The 19016-nt window shown below is 36.7% G+C and overlaps 1 protein-coding gene across 1 annotated transcript; it reads left to right on the top strand.

Moving 5' to 3' along the window:
• Positions 1-1979: 1979 nt before the first annotated feature.
• LOC140233862 (uncharacterized) lies at positions 1980-18550 on the top strand. The gene is made up of 5 exons (XM_072313953.1): positions 1980-2001; positions 3106-3339; positions 4408-4495; positions 7554-7559; positions 17821-18550. Exons 1-5 carry the CDS (start codon positions 1980-1982, stop codon positions 18548-18550), a joined length of 1080 nt encoding a protein of 359 aa, XP_072170054.1.
• Positions 18551-19016: the final 466 nt, after the last annotated feature.

Below are 19016 nucleotides of genomic sequence, written 5' to 3'. Positions count from 1 at the left end.
TGCTGCTGCTGCTACTACTATACCGTATGTACAACTATTACTACTACCACTTATACTCATGGTGCTAATAACTATATATATTATCATTATCATCAGCAGCAACAGCATTATCATTACCATTTTTTTTCATTGTGACTATACAATGATATAATTGTGTTATTATCGTGATTTTTTTCTTTTTTTATAAACCAAAGTCATAATATGCATGCCTATTTGTTTCATCATCGTTTTCTGCTAATATAAGACCAGAGAGGGATGAAACCGCTGTGTGCTACGGTATCGCCTGCAGATGGCTATAGGCATGATGGTTTATGTCTCACTTATATAGGCCAAGTGTATTATTATTTGGGGGAAAAAACGTCTGGATGGATCCTGCAAGATGTGGACTATGCAATGTGAACATCACCATTCGTGTTATAGTTAGACATGATAATTCACACTGATAGCTTTTTCAAGACAGTGGATAACTATTACTAATTCTAATCATCGACACCATGCAGCATCAATGTGTGTGTGTGGGTGTGTGTGAGTGCGTGTGGGTGCGTGTTTGTGTGTGTGTGTTATGTTTTGATTAGTGTATTTGTTTTTGTCTATATGTGAATATTATGCAGTGTGTATGACGTTGTCGTTTAGGAAGCAGTGAATGCTTGCAAGCGGGTAACCACTGGGGCCTGTGTCACAAAAAAGCCAAGTCTATCTTAAAATAACTAAGATTGACTAAAAATTGTGATATGCTGTGTGAATCTTCAACGTTGCCCAAGTTCAAGTTCAAGTTCAAGTTGATTTATATCATTTCCAACAAACAAAATAATTGGAAGTACAATGAAACATTCGTATACACAGATGTCAGAAAATCAATACCACAATGCGATGAATAGAAATAACATTGTAAAAAAGATACAGGTAAATTGTCAACAGAGATACAAAAATAACTGTTATGTCACTGTGGTAAATGCATAAACAATATTGCTGGAAATGGAGGGGACTGCTAAAAAGCAGAGCTTGTAGAATGCAGTCCCCTCATAGAGAAAAAAAAAATATAGTAGCAAAAACAACAACAACAACAACAATTTCCCTAAGCGGTAGTAAAAAAAAAAGAAAAAAAAAAGACAGAGTACACAAAGTAATACACACATACATGCACACATACCAACGCACATTGACAAACACAAAGCGGCTCTCTTGTAGGGAAAGATTGATGAGAGGATAGAAAGATAGTGAGGAAGGTAGTAAGTCCGAGGTGGACAAGGGGGGGGGGGGGGGGGGGGGGGAGGAGGGGGAGGGAAACGATGGGTCATAACCAGGGCACTGGAGGCATAGAAGCTCAGGCTCACTGATAAACTAAAAAGAGTAGTGAGATTACCGAGCAACAACAGTTTTGAAAATCAAAAGTAAAAAAAAGAAATAATAATAATAATAATTCATTATGCTGCATACGAAGTTTTTAAATAATTCTTTAACTTTAAAGGAAATGTATTAAAACTTAAAACTTTTTTTATATTATTATCAAGAGAATTCCAGAATTTTGGTCCAGAAAAAGAGAATAAAATTTTGCAAAAACCGTCCTAGTCAAAGGCAAATGATATTCATTTGATTGACGGGTTGGATATGCATGAACAGTTTCATTCTTTAAAAACATAGAATCAAACATAAGGGGGAGAGAATGGTTGGTGAGTTTATACATGAATTGTGTAATTGCAAACGATAAAGGTCATAAATTTTCGAAATATTACTTTCGTGAAATAAATTATTAGTATGCCTTCTCCACGATTCGTGACAAATGATACGAGCTTTTTTCTGTAACAATAATATTCTTTCTGTGTAAGTAGAAAAAGTGTTTCCCCATGCGAGTATCCATAGTTTAAGTAAGGTAGTATCAAAGTAGAATATAACATAACAAGTACATTTTGGGGAAGATAAAATTTAACTTTGTTTATAAGACCTATATTACTTGAAATAACGTGACATACAGAATCAATATGCAATCCCCAGGCATGCCAGGTAAGTTTATTGTCCAGAATCAAACCTAAAAATATGATGGAAGAGACTTCTTCTAGCGTGTCTTCCAGAAAAACATTTCTCGGTAAATTTTCCAGCGAATTACTCAACAGCATACATTCAGTTTTTTGCAAATTTATTGACAGTTTGTTCGCTCTTATCCAATGGAGTAACTTCGTTAATTCACTGTTTAAAGTATCAATTAATCGATCAGAATCAGAATCAGATAAAAACACATTAGTATCATCCGCAAATAATAAGAAAGAGAGAGTGTTTGAAGAATTTGACATATTATCATTGACATAGAGAATAAAAGGGGACCTAGTAGACTTCCTTGAGGAACACCACAGTTAACAGTTTGCTCGTCTTTCTAACGATAATGAAGATTTTGTAGACTTTTTATGAAGCTATTTGTAATACAAGATAATATAGATTAAGAGGAATTATTCTGTAAACATTAATGATGATTTGAAGTGGATGGTGATTATCAAAAAAATTGAATAGGGAAACCAGTAGCAAACAATGATTTTTAGTCAATCTTAAATTTTCAGTTTGACTTAGATTCTTTGTGAAACACCCACTGAACCTTCATTTCTTAGTCCCCTCGTGCAGAGGACTATGTTGTGATAAGCACGTGACTGGGATAGGATGGAGTGCGTTGCATGAAGGACACAACTGTACTGTCAGGGAACTCGTTCCGGAGATCTTTATGTTTTGGAAGTCGTGGTCTTATGGGGGTGTACGTCACGAGTTCGACACCCACGAATCATACAGCCCACGAGTCATGTAAATCCCATGGGTTCAAAACTACGCTAACAAGGTCCACGAGACCGGTACATGAAGCCCCCGTTTTGTAACGTCGAACTTGTGTGTTGTTTTTTACCTAGTGTCGAACTCATGGGCCGTATGACTCCTGGACTTTTTTCAATGTCGAACTCGTGGTATGGTCCCGTATAGTATGTGTAGTTTAGATCATTCCATCTCTTACAGTGGCTTGATTCTGGTAACAATCAAAGTTATAAGAATGAATATAAAAGCAAATTAGAAATCTAACCAGACATAAACGTTAAGGACAAAGAGAATATCAAAACCCAATTTGAATTACTCTATTCCTTGTTGTAAAACGAGGTGACACCCAGTTCTGTCTGGCGACTGCTCCGGCCGATGGAACTCGATTCAACGGTACAATCGATGACTATTATCGGCCCGGTGATGTACTGATTTACAGCTGTGACGTCGGCTATCGGCTCAACTACGCGAATCCGATCAGTACATGTATCCAGACACCGTCTGATCCTACCACCGCCTCTTGGCAGCCCAGCGACATCAAATGCAACATAGGTAGGCCTATATACAAAAACTATAATACGATCTGTTTGTCACAGTCATGGTCATACAGAGTACTGTAGTATGATTTTTGTGCAAGCTCCCCCCCCCCTCACCTGCACTATAATCCAACAAGTAAACACATACACCAACACTCTTTTCGAATTTTCACATCTTGCATTACCTCAATCAAAAACATTTCCAGCTTGAATCTTTTAACTCCCCCAGAACAACTATTCAAAAATGACAGAAAGATTGTGTATGAACAAAATTGTCAAAACTTGGCGGGATAATCACTACATGTATTCTTTTTTTGTGCGTGTTAATCAGAGTTTGCTAGCTTTATCGTTACGTTTCGTTCTGAACTCAATAGAAATAATATTAATGATCATTTTTCCGTTTTTCTCAAAGCTTATAACCCATTGTTGTTGTTGTTTTTAATGCCCTGTTTTTAGTGTTCCCTTGCCTTCTCCTTTCTGTTTGACTTCATGGAAGAATTGATTTTGATACATTAGATACCAAGCTTTGTGCAGAAATGCAGTGCTGGATATTATAGTAACCGGTTTCGGAGGGAAAATCGTACCTTACAAAACAGAACTGTCACGAGTTCGACACCCACGAATTATACTGCCCATTAGTCACACAGCCAACGAGTCATACAGTCCATGAGTTCGACAATAAGCAAATAAGGCCCAAGAGTGCGACACTAGGCAAACAAGACCCCCAAGTTAGACACTGAGCAAATACGGCCCGCGAGACCGACACATTAAGCTCCGTGGTACAAAGTCGAACTCGTGGGCCGTTTTACCTATATAGTGTCGAACTCGTGGGCCGTTTTACCTATATAGTGTCGATCTCATGGGTCTTTTTTTGCTTAGAGTCGAACTCGTGGGCCTTGTTTGCTTATCGCAAACTCATGGGCCTTGTTTCCTGTAGTGTCAGACACATGGGCCGTATTTGCCTACTGAACTCATGAGCTGTATGACTCGTGGTAGTGGGTCTCGTTGGATGACCCCATATAGCCGTAATGGACTGAATGGGCTGGATCGTTTACCGATTTTAATACGTGCATTTTCTCCACAGAGGGTATTATTCTTGCCGTTGCGTGCTTTGTCAGTCTTATCGTCGTGGTGTTGATGATCATTGCTGTAGTGTGTCTCGCACGAAAAAGGTATACTAGAGTGAAAATCGACTGCATGTTCAAATTGATCTTAACCCTTAATTTGGTTCCCAGAAACTAAATTAATGGTTTGATTCCCAAGTGTTTGGTACTGTATATTTCTAATGTGATTTATGTTATTCATTGTTAAGGTTTCTTATAAGGTACACTTGAATGAGTAAATATATAATGTATATAGGCCTATATACATTTTTTTTTTCATTCGAGTTCCAGGTTACTAAAACTATTAACTGTATTGTTTCTTCGGCATAAATTTGGAAAAGCTCTTTAAAAAATAGATTCTTTTCTGAAGCAGATTTCAAATTTACAACACACACACAAAAAATAGTTTGTAAAATTTTGTGAAATTTCGAAACTTTGGGATTTTTGTCTATTGAAACAGTTACTTTTTTATCATCTGATTTTTCGTTTTATCTATATATAAACGTCAATTGAACAAGGAGCGAAAATTCCGATCAGTGGATCCACGCAATAATACACACCCATATGCAAACATACAGTACTTTTTTTAATGATATTTTATTGATTTCATTCAAATCATTCATAAATCAACCCATTCTGGGTGTAACATGAACATAAAGAAATGAATAAATAAAACGGTACAAATGCCATTCAAAACACAAGTCCATTATCAACTTATAGTGTGCGTACGTAAGTGTGTACTTATTCTGCCAATCATCTCTCTTCAAACATAACTCGATTATAAATCAATCCTACTGACCATTTCTTCACGAGAAAGTATTAACACGTACACCAAAAAAAAAAAAAATCTTTAACTATTCTTAATACTTATACTGCCAATCATCTCTTTTCAACATAACTCGATTATAAATCAATCCTACTGACCATTTCTTCACGAGAAAGTATTGACATGTACATATATATATATATATATATATATATATATATATATATATATATATTGTATATGTATATATATTCTTTGATTATACTTAATCATGTTACTCACACTCACAAGAGTATATACATTAGAAAGCAACAAAAATACGTTATACAAAACTAGAATGAAATCATTTCATTGGAAATCAAATCCCCATCCCCACCAACCCCGATTCACTCAAACCTACCCCACACCCACACCCACAACCCCAAATACATACATCCACAGCCACCACACCCATACACCCCAAAACACCAACACACATACACACCAATCACCAAACACACAAACACACCACACCCCAAACACCAACACACATACACACCAAACACCAAACACATATACACACATACACCCCACACACAAACACACCCGAAGCGATACCACCTTCCTTCCTAATGAAAACGACTTCCAAATGTTGATTGATATGTAAAACATACAAACGTGTGATGGACCGTATGCAGAAAAGCATCGTCCGCCCGTATCCCAATACCGCTCCAAATACATATTCAAATTCATCAGAACAAAATTCATCAAACTTCTAACTGCTAATGAAATCCTATAAACTTTATACCAACAAAAAACTTACCCCTGCCCGCGCGCGGCCGATGACACATTATATTGCCTTCACCACTGATTACTCCACTGTACTAAAAAAAGAAAAAAAAAATACTTAAGGTCTCTTTTCAGAAACATTTTCCCATTTCAGCAAATGTAATCCCAACTTATTTCTTTTTAAAGCAATTTCTTTTTCTTCATCCCGAAAACTTATTATTCTTTTACAAATTTCCTCAAAAGTAGGAATTTTTCCCTCCGACCTAGATCTAAAAATAATATAATTATTTCAAAATAAAGATTATTGTATTATAAAATTTTACTTTTGGATCCCTTCCCATAACACCAAAATGAACATCTCTCCACTCTATATTTCGAAGATCTGCCATCTCAAACCTATCTATCAGTTCCTGCCACAAATTGTTAACATACTAGTACACACAATCCCAAAATAAATGCTTATATGTTTCTACCGATTGCTCACAAAAAGAACACCGGTTATTTGCAACGAAACCAAACTCAAAAAGATTTTCCTTTGTATAAACAACTCTATGTAATAATTTATACTGAAATTCCCTAAGTTTTGTTAAAAGTGTTGTCATTCTTGGTCTTAAAAATATATGTGTAATTTCCTTTTTCGAAAACAAATAATCATTTTGGCCATCTTTCATTCGAAAAATATACAATTGCTGTAAATTTGTAACAAAGAGTTCATACACCTTTCTAAATGAAACATCTTTCAATAAAATTACATTTTCAAAAATTTTCAAAGAAATATAGGTTTTCCCGGCCAATTTCGCACTTTTTTCAGTCCAATTCCTAATTTGTGCATTCAATTTAGCACAATTTAGCCTGGATGGCGTGTTTGGTATTTCAATTTTATAATCTTTTCATGCAAATTCATTTTGGAGCATTCAAATTACATTTAACATCATTCGAATCAGCACTTTTTCAGTTCAAATTCGTAAGACAAGCACCATTTTGCAAATCGTTCATTCAATTTAGCATGATATAGTCACGTGATCACGTATACGCTGCGCTCGTTCATTCGAATTCATTCTTGGGCATCCAAATTTCGCATTTACTGCAGTCAATTTAGCAGACACGTTAATGCATTTATTCCTTTTTTTTTTCATTTTCATTCGTCATAGGTAGTGTTTGCAAGCATCTTAGCATTTCATATTTTCGTATTCATTCTTTATGCTGATATCACTTTGCAACAGTACTTTAATGTTCGATAGCATTCGATTTCATTCACAGATACATTAATCTTGTTTGTTTTGACATTAATTGAGAGGAGGTTTCAATTTACACCGTAATTATATATTTCTTTCATCTGCATGTTTCATTATTTTCATTTGATGGGTGCTATATATATTTCGTAAATTATCATTATGAATAAAGTTCTTGGATCAGCACTAGCCATCAATTATTTGTCAAGGTTATTACCCTCAAATGCCTCTATGCTTCTTTCCCTGTCTTCTTGAGAGATACGCCTGTATCTAACTCGTACTGCCATTACTGGACATAAGAAAGTAAAGTGAATCTATGGTACTGGTGCATGTATAGTTCTGATAACATGTATAAAAGAAGAGGGGCGTTACAGAACAACAAACTTGAATTATTTAGGGTCAAAGATAACTTTGCTAGGCCTACAGTGTGTGGATGAAACAGAAATTCACATTTACCCCCTACGTATAAACCACGGTTCTCACCTTTTCAAAATAGAAATAACATTACGCCAATTTGAATGAACATGATTGGAATTTGACTGCCCATACCCGAAATTGAATGACTGAAATACCACTTTCCGCCAGTGCTGGCGAATTTGAATGACTGAAGAGCACGTGCCAATTTGAATGCCCGTTTTACGAATTCGAAAGGCACATGTGCAAATTTCATTGATCGAAATGCTAAATTGAATGAACAAGTTGCAATTTTGAATGACAGAATGTGCAGTGACGAGGATTTTCGCTAAATTGAATGAACCTTTTATCAAATAGACTGACAAAAGTGCGAAATTGGCCGGGAAAACCTATATCATATTCCTCTTTATCAACAGAATAAAAATCGTATATATTTCCCTCAAATTTCTGGCTTCTTACAACAACCTCCCCTATTTTCCAAACTTTAACTATATTTTCACTATCTAATCCTAACCTGTGAAAATATACTGCTGATCTCATACAGTCTTTTTCCAAAATTTGTTTCACTAAATAGATATTCTTCCTATATAAATTTTCACCAAAAAAAAAAAAAATCATTTTCCCTTACACAAATAATCCTTGTTATTAAAAACAATTGGATTAATCTTGCCTTTCTTGATAATTCCGGTTATTCTCCATTTCTTGCCATGCCCTCAAAATTTCTAAATAAAACAATGGTACATTAAGCTTTAATAATCGTATATCATAATTAGACAAAAATATGAATCTTCCCCCCGCAGTCCTAAAAATATAATTAAAAAAAAAGTTTCCATCCCATAAGCTTCTCACATATAACAATTGCTTCAACCATATAATACGTTGACTCTTAACAAATAATTCAAAATTTGTCATTCTAAGACCGCCCTCACTATAATTCTGATAAAAAATAACCCTTTTAATTCGATCTTTACCATTCCATATAAATTCAAAACAAATTTTATCAATATCTGCAACTACCCACTTTGGAACCTCTATTGATGAAGAAACATAATATAATTTAGACAAAGCATATGTTTTAAGCAAATGTATTTTTCCCATTACAGTTAAATCTCTTTGTCTCCACCATCCCAAAAGTCTTTTAATCTTACTCGATATCTTTTTTATAATTCAAATCTTCTCTGATCGTAATATCCAATGCAAAATACACTCCTAAAATCTTTATTTCAGTTACAACATTGCCCATGGGTAACCTTTCATATTCACCCTTCTTCTTCCCTATACTCATTACCTTTGTTTTATCAATATTGACCTTCAAACCACATAATTCATAAAAATCATTAGATATTTCCTGTATTCTGATGACCTATGTCTAACAAATAAAGTCATGTCATCAGCATATAAAACTTGTCGAACCTCGAAATTCTCAAACTGAATACCTCTAATCCCATTATCCCTTCTCACCGCCTGCGCCAGAATTTCCATTATACCAATAAAAACAAATATGGTGATAATGGGTCGCCTTGCCTCACCCCTCGCTTTATATCAAAATAACCTGTCGAAACACCTCCGTTCATAACACAACTACTAATTCCATTATACATGATTTTTACCCAGGAACAAAACGACTCACCAAACCCGAATAATTCTAATACCTTAAAAGTGCTAGCCCACATTTGCAAACCCACGAAAATCAAAACTGCATGAAACAGGTCCAATATGACTTCAAGTACAAGTTATAACAGTAACATACCTCACCTGTTGCTCTTTGTCTATACCATTCGATAAAAGAGAGAAAATCATCGTTTTAAAATCAATTTTCAAACCGGGTCAACCCGACCCAAAATCGAATTGCGAGCGCGGGCTAGCATCGCATGCATGTAGTACGCGCGTGGACCGGAGCTAACGAGCGTTTTTATACGCATGCATACGGTGCATTTTCATTTATTTTTATGAAAGTAATGGACTGATTGGAACGAAATTTTGCACAGGTGTTACTGCAATCATACCCAAACTCCATGCTAACTATGAGACCAATTGCTGCAGGTTTACAAATGTGGGATAATACCTTTAAATATTTTTTTTTTCAAAATCAACTACAATCAAATATGCCTCTTCTGCACAATAATTATTACAATAAAAAATCAGATCATCTATCAAACGCAACGCCTCACCAATATACCTATTTTCTATATAACCAACTTGATCCAAATGAACAATCTCATGTAGAACTCCCTTAATTCGCTTTGCCATTATCTTGGAAAGCATCTTATAATCCGTGTTCAACAAAGACAAGTAATCGGTCTATAATTCCTTATAAATAATGGATCTTTGCCCTCTTTTTCAATCAATGTTATTACACCTTGTTTTTGAGACGTTGCTAAACAACCTTTCTCAAAAGCTTCATTGAAAACTTCAACCAATAAACTTCCTATTTGTGGCCAAAATGTAAGATAAAATTCAACTGTAAATCTATCATTCCCAGGTGATTTATCTAATTTCATACTTTTTAAACACTCCCAACATTCTTCTTCAGTATTTTTCCTTCACAAAAATTCTTACTATCATCGCTTAATTGAGGAATATCTTTACAAAATACTCTTTCTCTGAAATCATCACACACTAATTAATTTTCTAAATACAGATTTCTATAAAAATTTCTAATCAATCGCATTATTACATCCTTCTCTTTAATCACATCTCCCTTATCATCGCACATTTCCCGTATAACCGTTTTCTGTTTATTCGACTTGAGCAACTGCTCAAAGTACTCTTGATTTTGTTCACCCTCTTCATACCAGATCACTCTTGACCTAACTTTTAATCCATCCGTATACACATTATACAATTTCTTCAATTCCGTTTTTTTTTTTTACTCTCTATAACCTTTAAAATTCCACCACTATCAGGAGACGACAGGAGATCTTTCTCCAAAATATCTATTTCATATTCCAATTGCCGTATACTTCATCTTCTCTCCTTTGATTTTTCCTTCCAAAATTTCATTGCAAAATTTCTCATTTTCATCTTTAAAAAAACCCAGAAAGAAGATTTAGTATCAAACTCCGTCAACCACTATAATTCAATACTTTTTATTTCTTCATTCATTCCCTGTACAAATTCCCTATTAAAACACAAACTATTATTAAATTTGCAATAAGACTTCCCATAACTTTCATTATGTCGAATAGATTTCAATTGTAAAAAAATCCCGGAATGATCAGGTGCTACTGATGATATAATCTCACATGTTCTTACTAAACTTTCCAAATCATTTGATATAAACCAGTATATAAAACAACTTTGAACCAGCGGAGCGACTTGCCTAAAAGTAAATCGCTGGGTTCCGTTCCCGTCATATATCAATCAAATTCATTTTCTTAAAAAAAACACCCTCTAATTCTTTACTACCACTCATGCTCAAATTAGTACTTACACCTATATAATCAAAATCTTTATTCATTACTACATTAAGGTCTCCACCCACGATTAACGAATAATTCATAGAATGTAAATTTAACAAACAATCATTAAGATTCACAAGAAAATCAATTTGTCTTTGCACCCTATCCCTTGTTGGGAAATAAACATTTCCCAGAAGCAGTTTGCACCCTAGCAAATCCCCTTTTAAAACCACAAAACGCCCTTCATCATCTTTCATAACCTGATCAATCTTAAAATTCAATCCAGGGGCTAACAAAATCATTACTCCCCTACTATGATTTGACAGACACACAGACACACAGACACAAACATAAAACGATGGCAGAGTAACGTAGTAGTGGGTGTTCGTACACTATATTTATGCATCGTCTTGTCATGCATCCCTGTGGTTACACACAAGAACTGCACTCCATATTATTCTTGACAGTCATAGGAAATATCATCACGCACACACACACACACCCTTACAAACACACACACACACACACTCTAAATGTTAACTGCAGTGTGACAAGTGTTAAATTCTACTGTAGTACAAGAATATATAATAGAACGCTGTCATCGCGTTCTCGATTACTCGCATCTTGTTTGTGTACAAAAGCGAAAAGTTAGTATTCAAAGAATTATTCTTTATTGGATAAGAGTTGTTTGTTTTTTGTTTGTTTGTTTGTTTGGTTGCTTGTTTGCTTGTTTGTTTTTCAAGTGATTGACAAATTGCCCTTCATCGACGTAAATATACCAATACCAATTACTATTCAGTTTAATTATTCTTTAATATATATATGCGACCTCTGCGTGCAAAATACTGTCAATTATTATGCATATTTATGACAATAATAATATGCATGAAGCCCGCATGACTATAATAACCATAGATCATGCCTTACCGCTGTAACTTTGACTGCCGATTGTAACTTGTACATGTATCAGAAAATGTATAGTGGTCTTACGTTCTTCCTTATAGTGTAATCGTATACTATATACAAATGAATAACTAATGATACAAAAATGTATATAGGATAGTATGCTTGGGTAGATTTTTAAGCAAAGGCTGCCCGGAGTTTACACATTTCAATCACCCCAAAAAACGGCATAACGACTCGATCTAAATACTCACGGACACACACATCTTAATCGAAAGCGTCATGGTAACATGACGCGGTGAGTTGGCTCAGTCGGTAGCGCGTCTGCCTCACGATCACGCGGCCCGGGTTCGAACCCGAGTCTGGACCAACGGCGTAAATCCGTACTGGTGCACACTTTTGGTGAAATTTTGTTTTCTTTTCTTTAAAAAACAATAAGAAAATGAAATATTCACAATATGTTATTGAATGACTAATCGTGGTATTTCAGCTCTTGCTCCGCCTGTGCGACATCACTGTGAAGGCCTACTAAATAATGGGGCCTATCACCGGCGTAGACAGGATTTGATCTTAGGAGGAGCGGTTATGTGCCACGGAGGGAGCGAAGCAAGCGAGGGGGGGGGGGGTATGGTAGGGAGGTTTTCCCCTCTCACGATGAAATCTTTTTGCATTAATAATTTAGACATTTTACAGTCCCAAAACTGCCGTTTGTAGCTATATTTTTCGTTTTGGAAACTAAGGAGGGCCGCACCGGGCGCAACTGCTGTCAATCACTGGCAGCAACATCAGGAGAATGGCATAGCAATTAAATGCGAGCGAGCGGAGCGAGCGAGCTTGAAATTTTTGACATTTTACAGTCTAAAAACTGCCGTTTGTAGCTATATTTTTCGCTTTGGAAATTATAAGGGGGCCGCACCGGGAGCAACTGCTGTCAATCACTGGCAGCAACATCAGGAGAATGACATAGTGGTTAAATGCGAGCGAACGGAGCGAGCGAGCTTGAAAATTTTTGACATTTTGCAGTCCAAAGACTGCTGTTTGTGGCTGTATTTTTTCGCTTTGGAAATTAAGGGGGGGGGGGGCACACCGGGCGCAACTCCTGGCAATTACTGGCAGCAACATCAGCCCTTTTGCAACATGATTGCGATTAATAGCCGTTTCCTGCAAATTCACCATGGAAGCGTGTTATTGGCTTCTTTTGACTAATATCATTCATCAGGGAGCTTTCAGTCAATTATTTCAGTGCCCTGACTTTCTTCAACCTTTGCAGAGAAGAAAGCCCACACCACTTTGTACACTGAACAACAAACCCCCAGCATAAAAAGAAAGAAGAGAAATCAAACTGAGCTAATACCTCTTAGAAAATAACAGACGCCTTACTAATGCCGAATACTGAAGGGAGTTTATACGCCATAATTGATGTATGTGTAGATATTTCCCCTTTTTATTTGATTGAACCGTTCGTAGAGGACACTAGCAAAAGTAGTATGCCAACGCTTTTTTTTTTCCATATATGTGTAAAGCCTGTTTGAGTTTATCTCAATATTTTGTTTCACCTGTCAGAATTTTTTAGTCTTAAACAGACTTTCTGATTTCATTTTGATCGCCACGTCACGTTCCTCTGTTCGGTGTCATGTGAAATATGAAATTTTGTATTTTGAATAATCTTTTTGATATGAATTTAGTGTTTTGTATAATAGTAGTATACTTTTTGATGAATGTAAAGTCTGAGTTTTTGATTGAAGTTTTGTAATAGATAGTAAGGGAATACGAAGAGGTTGAAGTAGGGAAAGTGAAGAAGAGGATGGTAAAGTTTATAAGGCGGGGGAAAGAGAAGAAGAAAATGAGTAGATGAAAAAAAAAAGTTGTGGTTAGTCAGGTCATTTGTATGAACAATCGAGATTATTTATGAAAATGAGATAACAACTGATTTTATTTTCATATGTGTAAGATCTGAAATTTTTTTAAGTGTTTTAATATAAATATGATTATATAAATATATGTATATATTTTTTTTTTTTTGACAGAGAAGAATATAATCAATGTTTTACTGAAAGTTATATCGCCCATGCACTTTATGTTTTGCTATTCAAGTTCAGCCTTTTACAGGCACGCCGAAACTTTCTCTTTTTGATATAACACTCAACTTTGTTACAAATCGCATGTAGATTCATTATTGTTGAGGTTGTTTTTGTTTTTGTTTTTTTCTCTCTCTCTCTTTGTAATGATGTGTTTGATTATGGGCCATCCATTCATTCATTTATTTCTGATTTCATCTCAATTTTGTTTTTCATTTGCCAGAATTTTTTAGTCTTAAGCATATTTTTTTAGATCAGTTTAATTGCCATATTATGTTCCTCTGTCCTGTGTTATGTGAAATGAGAAATTTTTTATAGTTTGAATATTTTACTGATATGAAACCAGTGTTTTACATAATACATTGCAATAGTATATTTTTGATGAATGTATATTGATTTTTTTTTAATAGAGACTAAAGGGTATTTTGATTTTTAATGATGAAAAATAATAATGTGTGATTATGATAAGGATAATTATTTCAGAGAATAAGAAGAGGTTGAAGGAGTGAAAGTGAAGACGAGGATGGTAAAGTTTATAAGGAGGGGTAAAAGAGAAGATGGAGGAAAAGAAGATGAGTAGAGGAAAAGAAAGTTGTTTTTTTAGTAAGGTTATTTATCAAACAAAAGAGATTATTTATGCAAATAAGAACAGAGATGTGAATAATTGTATTTTTTGTTTGTTGATGGTAAAGGTCAATTTTATTGTGCAATAGTTAATATTTCTAATGTAGTTTGTATATTTGAATGTATTCATGATGATCTTTGTAAAATGTCCGCAATTCAGCCTCCTGGCTGCAAGAGATGTTATCTAATAAATACCTTTCAACAAATACCTTTCAACAGGAAAATGGCATAACGATTAAATGCGAGCGAGTGAAGCGAATGAGCTTGAAAATTTTGATATTTTACAGTCTAAAAAACTGTCCTTTGTGGCTGTATTTTTTTGCTTTGGAAATACGTAAGGGGGCGCACCGGGCGTAAACTACTGGCAATGATGTACTGGCAGCAACATCATGAGAATGGCATGATTAAATGCGAGGGAGCGAAGCGAGTAAGCTTGAAAATTTTGACATTTTACAGTCTAAAAAACTGTCGTTTGTGGCTGTATTTTTTCGCTTTGGAAATTAAGGGGGCGCACCGGGCGAAAACTACTGGCAATTACTGGCAGCAGCATCAGGAGGATGGCATAATGGTTAAATGCGAGCGAGCGAAGCGATCGAGCTTCAAAATTTTGACATTTTGCAGTCCCAAAACAGCCGCTTGTAGTTATATTTTTCGCTTTGGAAATTAAGAGGGCGCACCGGGCGAAAACTGCTGGCAATTACTGGCAGCAACACAAGGAGAATGGAATAATGATTAGTAATGCAAGCGAGCGAAGCGAGAGAGCTTCAAAATGTTGACATTTTACAGTCCCAAAACTGCCGTTTGTAGCTATATTTTTCGCTTTGGCAAATAAGGGGGGCGCACCGGGCGCAACTGCTGTCAGTCACTGGCAGCAACATCAGGAGAATGGCATAGCGGTTAAATACGAGCGAGCGGAGCGAGCGAGCTTTAAAATTTTGACATTTTACAGTCTAAAAACTGCCGTTTGTAGCTATATTAATTTTTCGCTTTGGCAATTAAGGGGGGCACACCGGGCGCAACTGCTGTCAGTCACTGGCAGCAACATCAGGAGAATGGCATAGCGGTTAAATGCGAGCGAGCGGAGCGAGCGAGCTTTAAAATTTTGACATTTTACACTCCAAAAACTGCCGTTTGTAGCTATATTTTTCGCTTTTGTTTGTCCCACTTTTATGGGGGAACCACCCCCCCCCCCATCGACGCCTCTTCATAATATGAGGGTGCTTTTGTTAAAGGACAAGTTCACCTCCATAAACATAAGGATTGAGAGAATGCAGCAATATTAGTAGAACACATCAGTGAAAGTTTGAGGAAAATTGGACAATCGATGCAAAAGTTATGAATTTTTAAAATTTTTGTGTTGGAACCGCTGGATGAGGAGACTACTACAGCTTGTGAGTCTTTTGCATACAACAGTATAAAGAAAATGTAAAGAAAATTCAACATATTTTCACTTTTTTCGCATAATAAAAGAGCACTTTACTTGCCTCTTTTTAAAGGCAGGGGGAATGATATTACCCCTAACATTATGTCGGTAACGAGTCAAGGGAATGTGTACTTTTTTCAAAAGATGAAATTTTGTGAAATTCTCTTTGTATTTTCCTTATATTGTTGTACGCATGTGATATCTAAGTTATTCATACAATGCAGTAGTCTTCTCATCCAGTGGTTACTGCATTAAAACTTCAAAAATTTATAACTTTTGAACGGATTGTCCGATTTTCCTCAAACTTTCAATGATGTGTTCTGCTAATATTGCTACATTCTCTCAGTCCTTATGTTTATGAAGGTGAACTTGTCCTTTAAGTGAAAGATCTGCTCCACACTCTTTGATAAATTAGGGAAATATACGTCAATATCAAAAGTGTACAAAGTTTATCGAAAGGGATCCTGTATAGCAGAGCATTTGCATGTTTATGATTGCAATACAACGATCTGGTGCATAATTCTGGCGATATTTGGACAGTATTTTCCATTAAGAAAGTTCGAGATTTGTCCTCATCTCGGGAATTGCTTGGGGATAATTAATGATTTTTCTGCCTAAACACATCCGTAAAGGGGCGGGGCAAATGCCCCTTTGTCCCCCCCCCCCCCCCCATAGATTCGACGCCCCTGATCTTCCCTGGGTATGCCCATAGATGTATCCTGACTGAGTCATCAGTCACTGTCGTTTCTCAATAATGATTCAGGAAATGGAGGGGGTTCAATTATGGCGATATATTTTTTGTTATTGTTTGTTTGTTTGTTTTCGTACATATTTTGCAGATGGTCCCCAGTTACTCGCGTCATAGGATGTTTACATGTAGGCCTATACTATTTGACGTTGTCAACGTCTGAGCCATACCTCGCAGTGTATGTCGATGTTACTTTCTTCGCGAGCGAGCGAAGCGAGCGAGCGCCTGAGAAAATTGTGTATACATTTTCCTACAAGATAGCATATATTGTTCAGCTCTGTTACCTGTCGGAAGGCCGGCGTACAAACGTCATGCAATATGCCAAAATTGATACATATCACATTTCTGGTTCCTCCATATTTTTCCTAAAAATTCAGGGGGATGATTGTACAGGCCATCCCCCCTCCTCCATTTCAGGGGGGGGGGGGATATATCCCCCCATCCCCCCGGGATTTACGCCCTTAGTCTGGACTGAGCAATGTTGTGTGTAAACATACCGTCCCCTCTAGTAAGAGGCAAAACACTCTGTCCCTCGGATAGGACATAAAATGGAGGTCCCGTGTATGAGAGAGTCACAGCTCATGCACGTAAAAGATCCCGCTTCATTCATTCATCGCAAAGAGCAGGGTGTCTAACCCGGTGAAGTGGTCCCACCCCACATCCAACTGGACCCCATGGAAGACCAGCTTATAGTGTAGCTGAATATGGGCTATCCAGCCATCTTCACAGATGGAAAAATGAACAACAACAACAACAACAACAATGTTGTACTGTATTGTTTGTATGCCTGTTCCTTACCCGGTAATTCTGATATAGTGTGAATGAAAAGTCAAACGAGGACATTACAACATATTATTATGGACATTGAATATTGGTTTCTTATTCTCATATTAGTTGCTTTCGTTATTCGTTTTGATTATGTGCTTCCCTCTTTTTTGTTGTTTGTTTGTTACTTAATCCCCCTCTGATCTTCACGTTATGATTTCTGGTGTTGTTTGTTTGTTTGTTTGTTTGTTTGTTTGTTTTGTCGGGGATAGAGCTTCGTCGGCACCAAAGGAGTCAAAGGTGAAAAGGCGAAAACATGATCCAGCGTTTCTTGAGGGGCGGACGGCAACGTCCATGTACGACTCCATCGTGATCGACGATAACCAAACGATTGTGATGGATGACGATACGGGTCCACAACACGTGTACGAATCCACAATAAAAAGGACTGACGGCGAAGCTGGAGACGGCGGTGACGAGACAGACAAGACAGGTGATCAGCGCCCCCATCGACCACTTTCGACCATGTCATCCAATCAATCTCACGACATCGACGCGAAAACCGGGCATCTATACGAGGATATCAAGCCGTCTGGTAAAAAGACTAGTAAACCGAGGTCAGATGTTAATGAGAACGTAGACGCAGTCGATGGCGATACCGGCTATGATCAGCTAAGCCCAACATCAGCCGCGCCTTACTCTGCACCTGAAGGGACAATGATTGGGAACCCAGCGGGGCAGTACGATCAACTACCACCCAGAAATAGTGGGCATGTTGACACCCATGAGATTGAGACTTCGTTCCCGGGTGGAGAGAAAATCGAATTGAGACGCCCACAAGAAATGCACGAGAAAAGCCTCAAGGAGGAAACAAAGCCGACGAAACACGACTACGAGTCTAGAATACACCGCACGCCGAATACATTGAAGGAGGAAACGAAGTCGACGCGCCCGAAGCACGACTACGTGAATACCCCTGAGAAAGAGAAGATGGGACGTTGATTATGATCGACTAGAATCAAATTCTAAGTGATATTTTCGTTGTGCCATCTGACTCTATAGGTACAAAGTTTAATTATAGTGACATGAAACAGTATCGTATTACATTGACACTTCTTACATGATTATCATTTGCGAGCTCTTATCGTGAGCATTTTATGAAGGAATACATAAAGAAAATATAGGTGCCTCCTGCATATTTGACCAATTAAACGGCCACCTGTCTCAAGGCTGGTACCAGCTAGTTGCCGCTTAAAGGGAAGGTAAACCCAAAGAGCAATGTGGATTGAGTGAAAGCAGCAACATTAGTAGAACACATCAGTGAAAGTTTGAGAAAAATCGGACAATCGATGCAAAAGTTATGAATTTTTAAAGTTTTGGTGTTGGAACCGCTGGATGAGGAGACTACTAGAGGATATGACGTATGAGTGGACAACAATACAAAGAAAATATAAAGGATATTCAACAA

The sequence above is a fragment of the Diadema setosum genome, chromosome 10 (assembly GCF_964275005.1).
Source record: "Diadema setosum chromosome 10, eeDiaSeto1, whole genome shotgun sequence".
NCBI lineage: Eukaryota > Metazoa > Echinodermata > Echinoidea > Diadematoida > Diadematidae > Diadema > Diadema setosum.
Note: the sequence above shows the minus strand (reverse complement) of the source record. Positions and strands in the feature narration are given on the sequence as shown.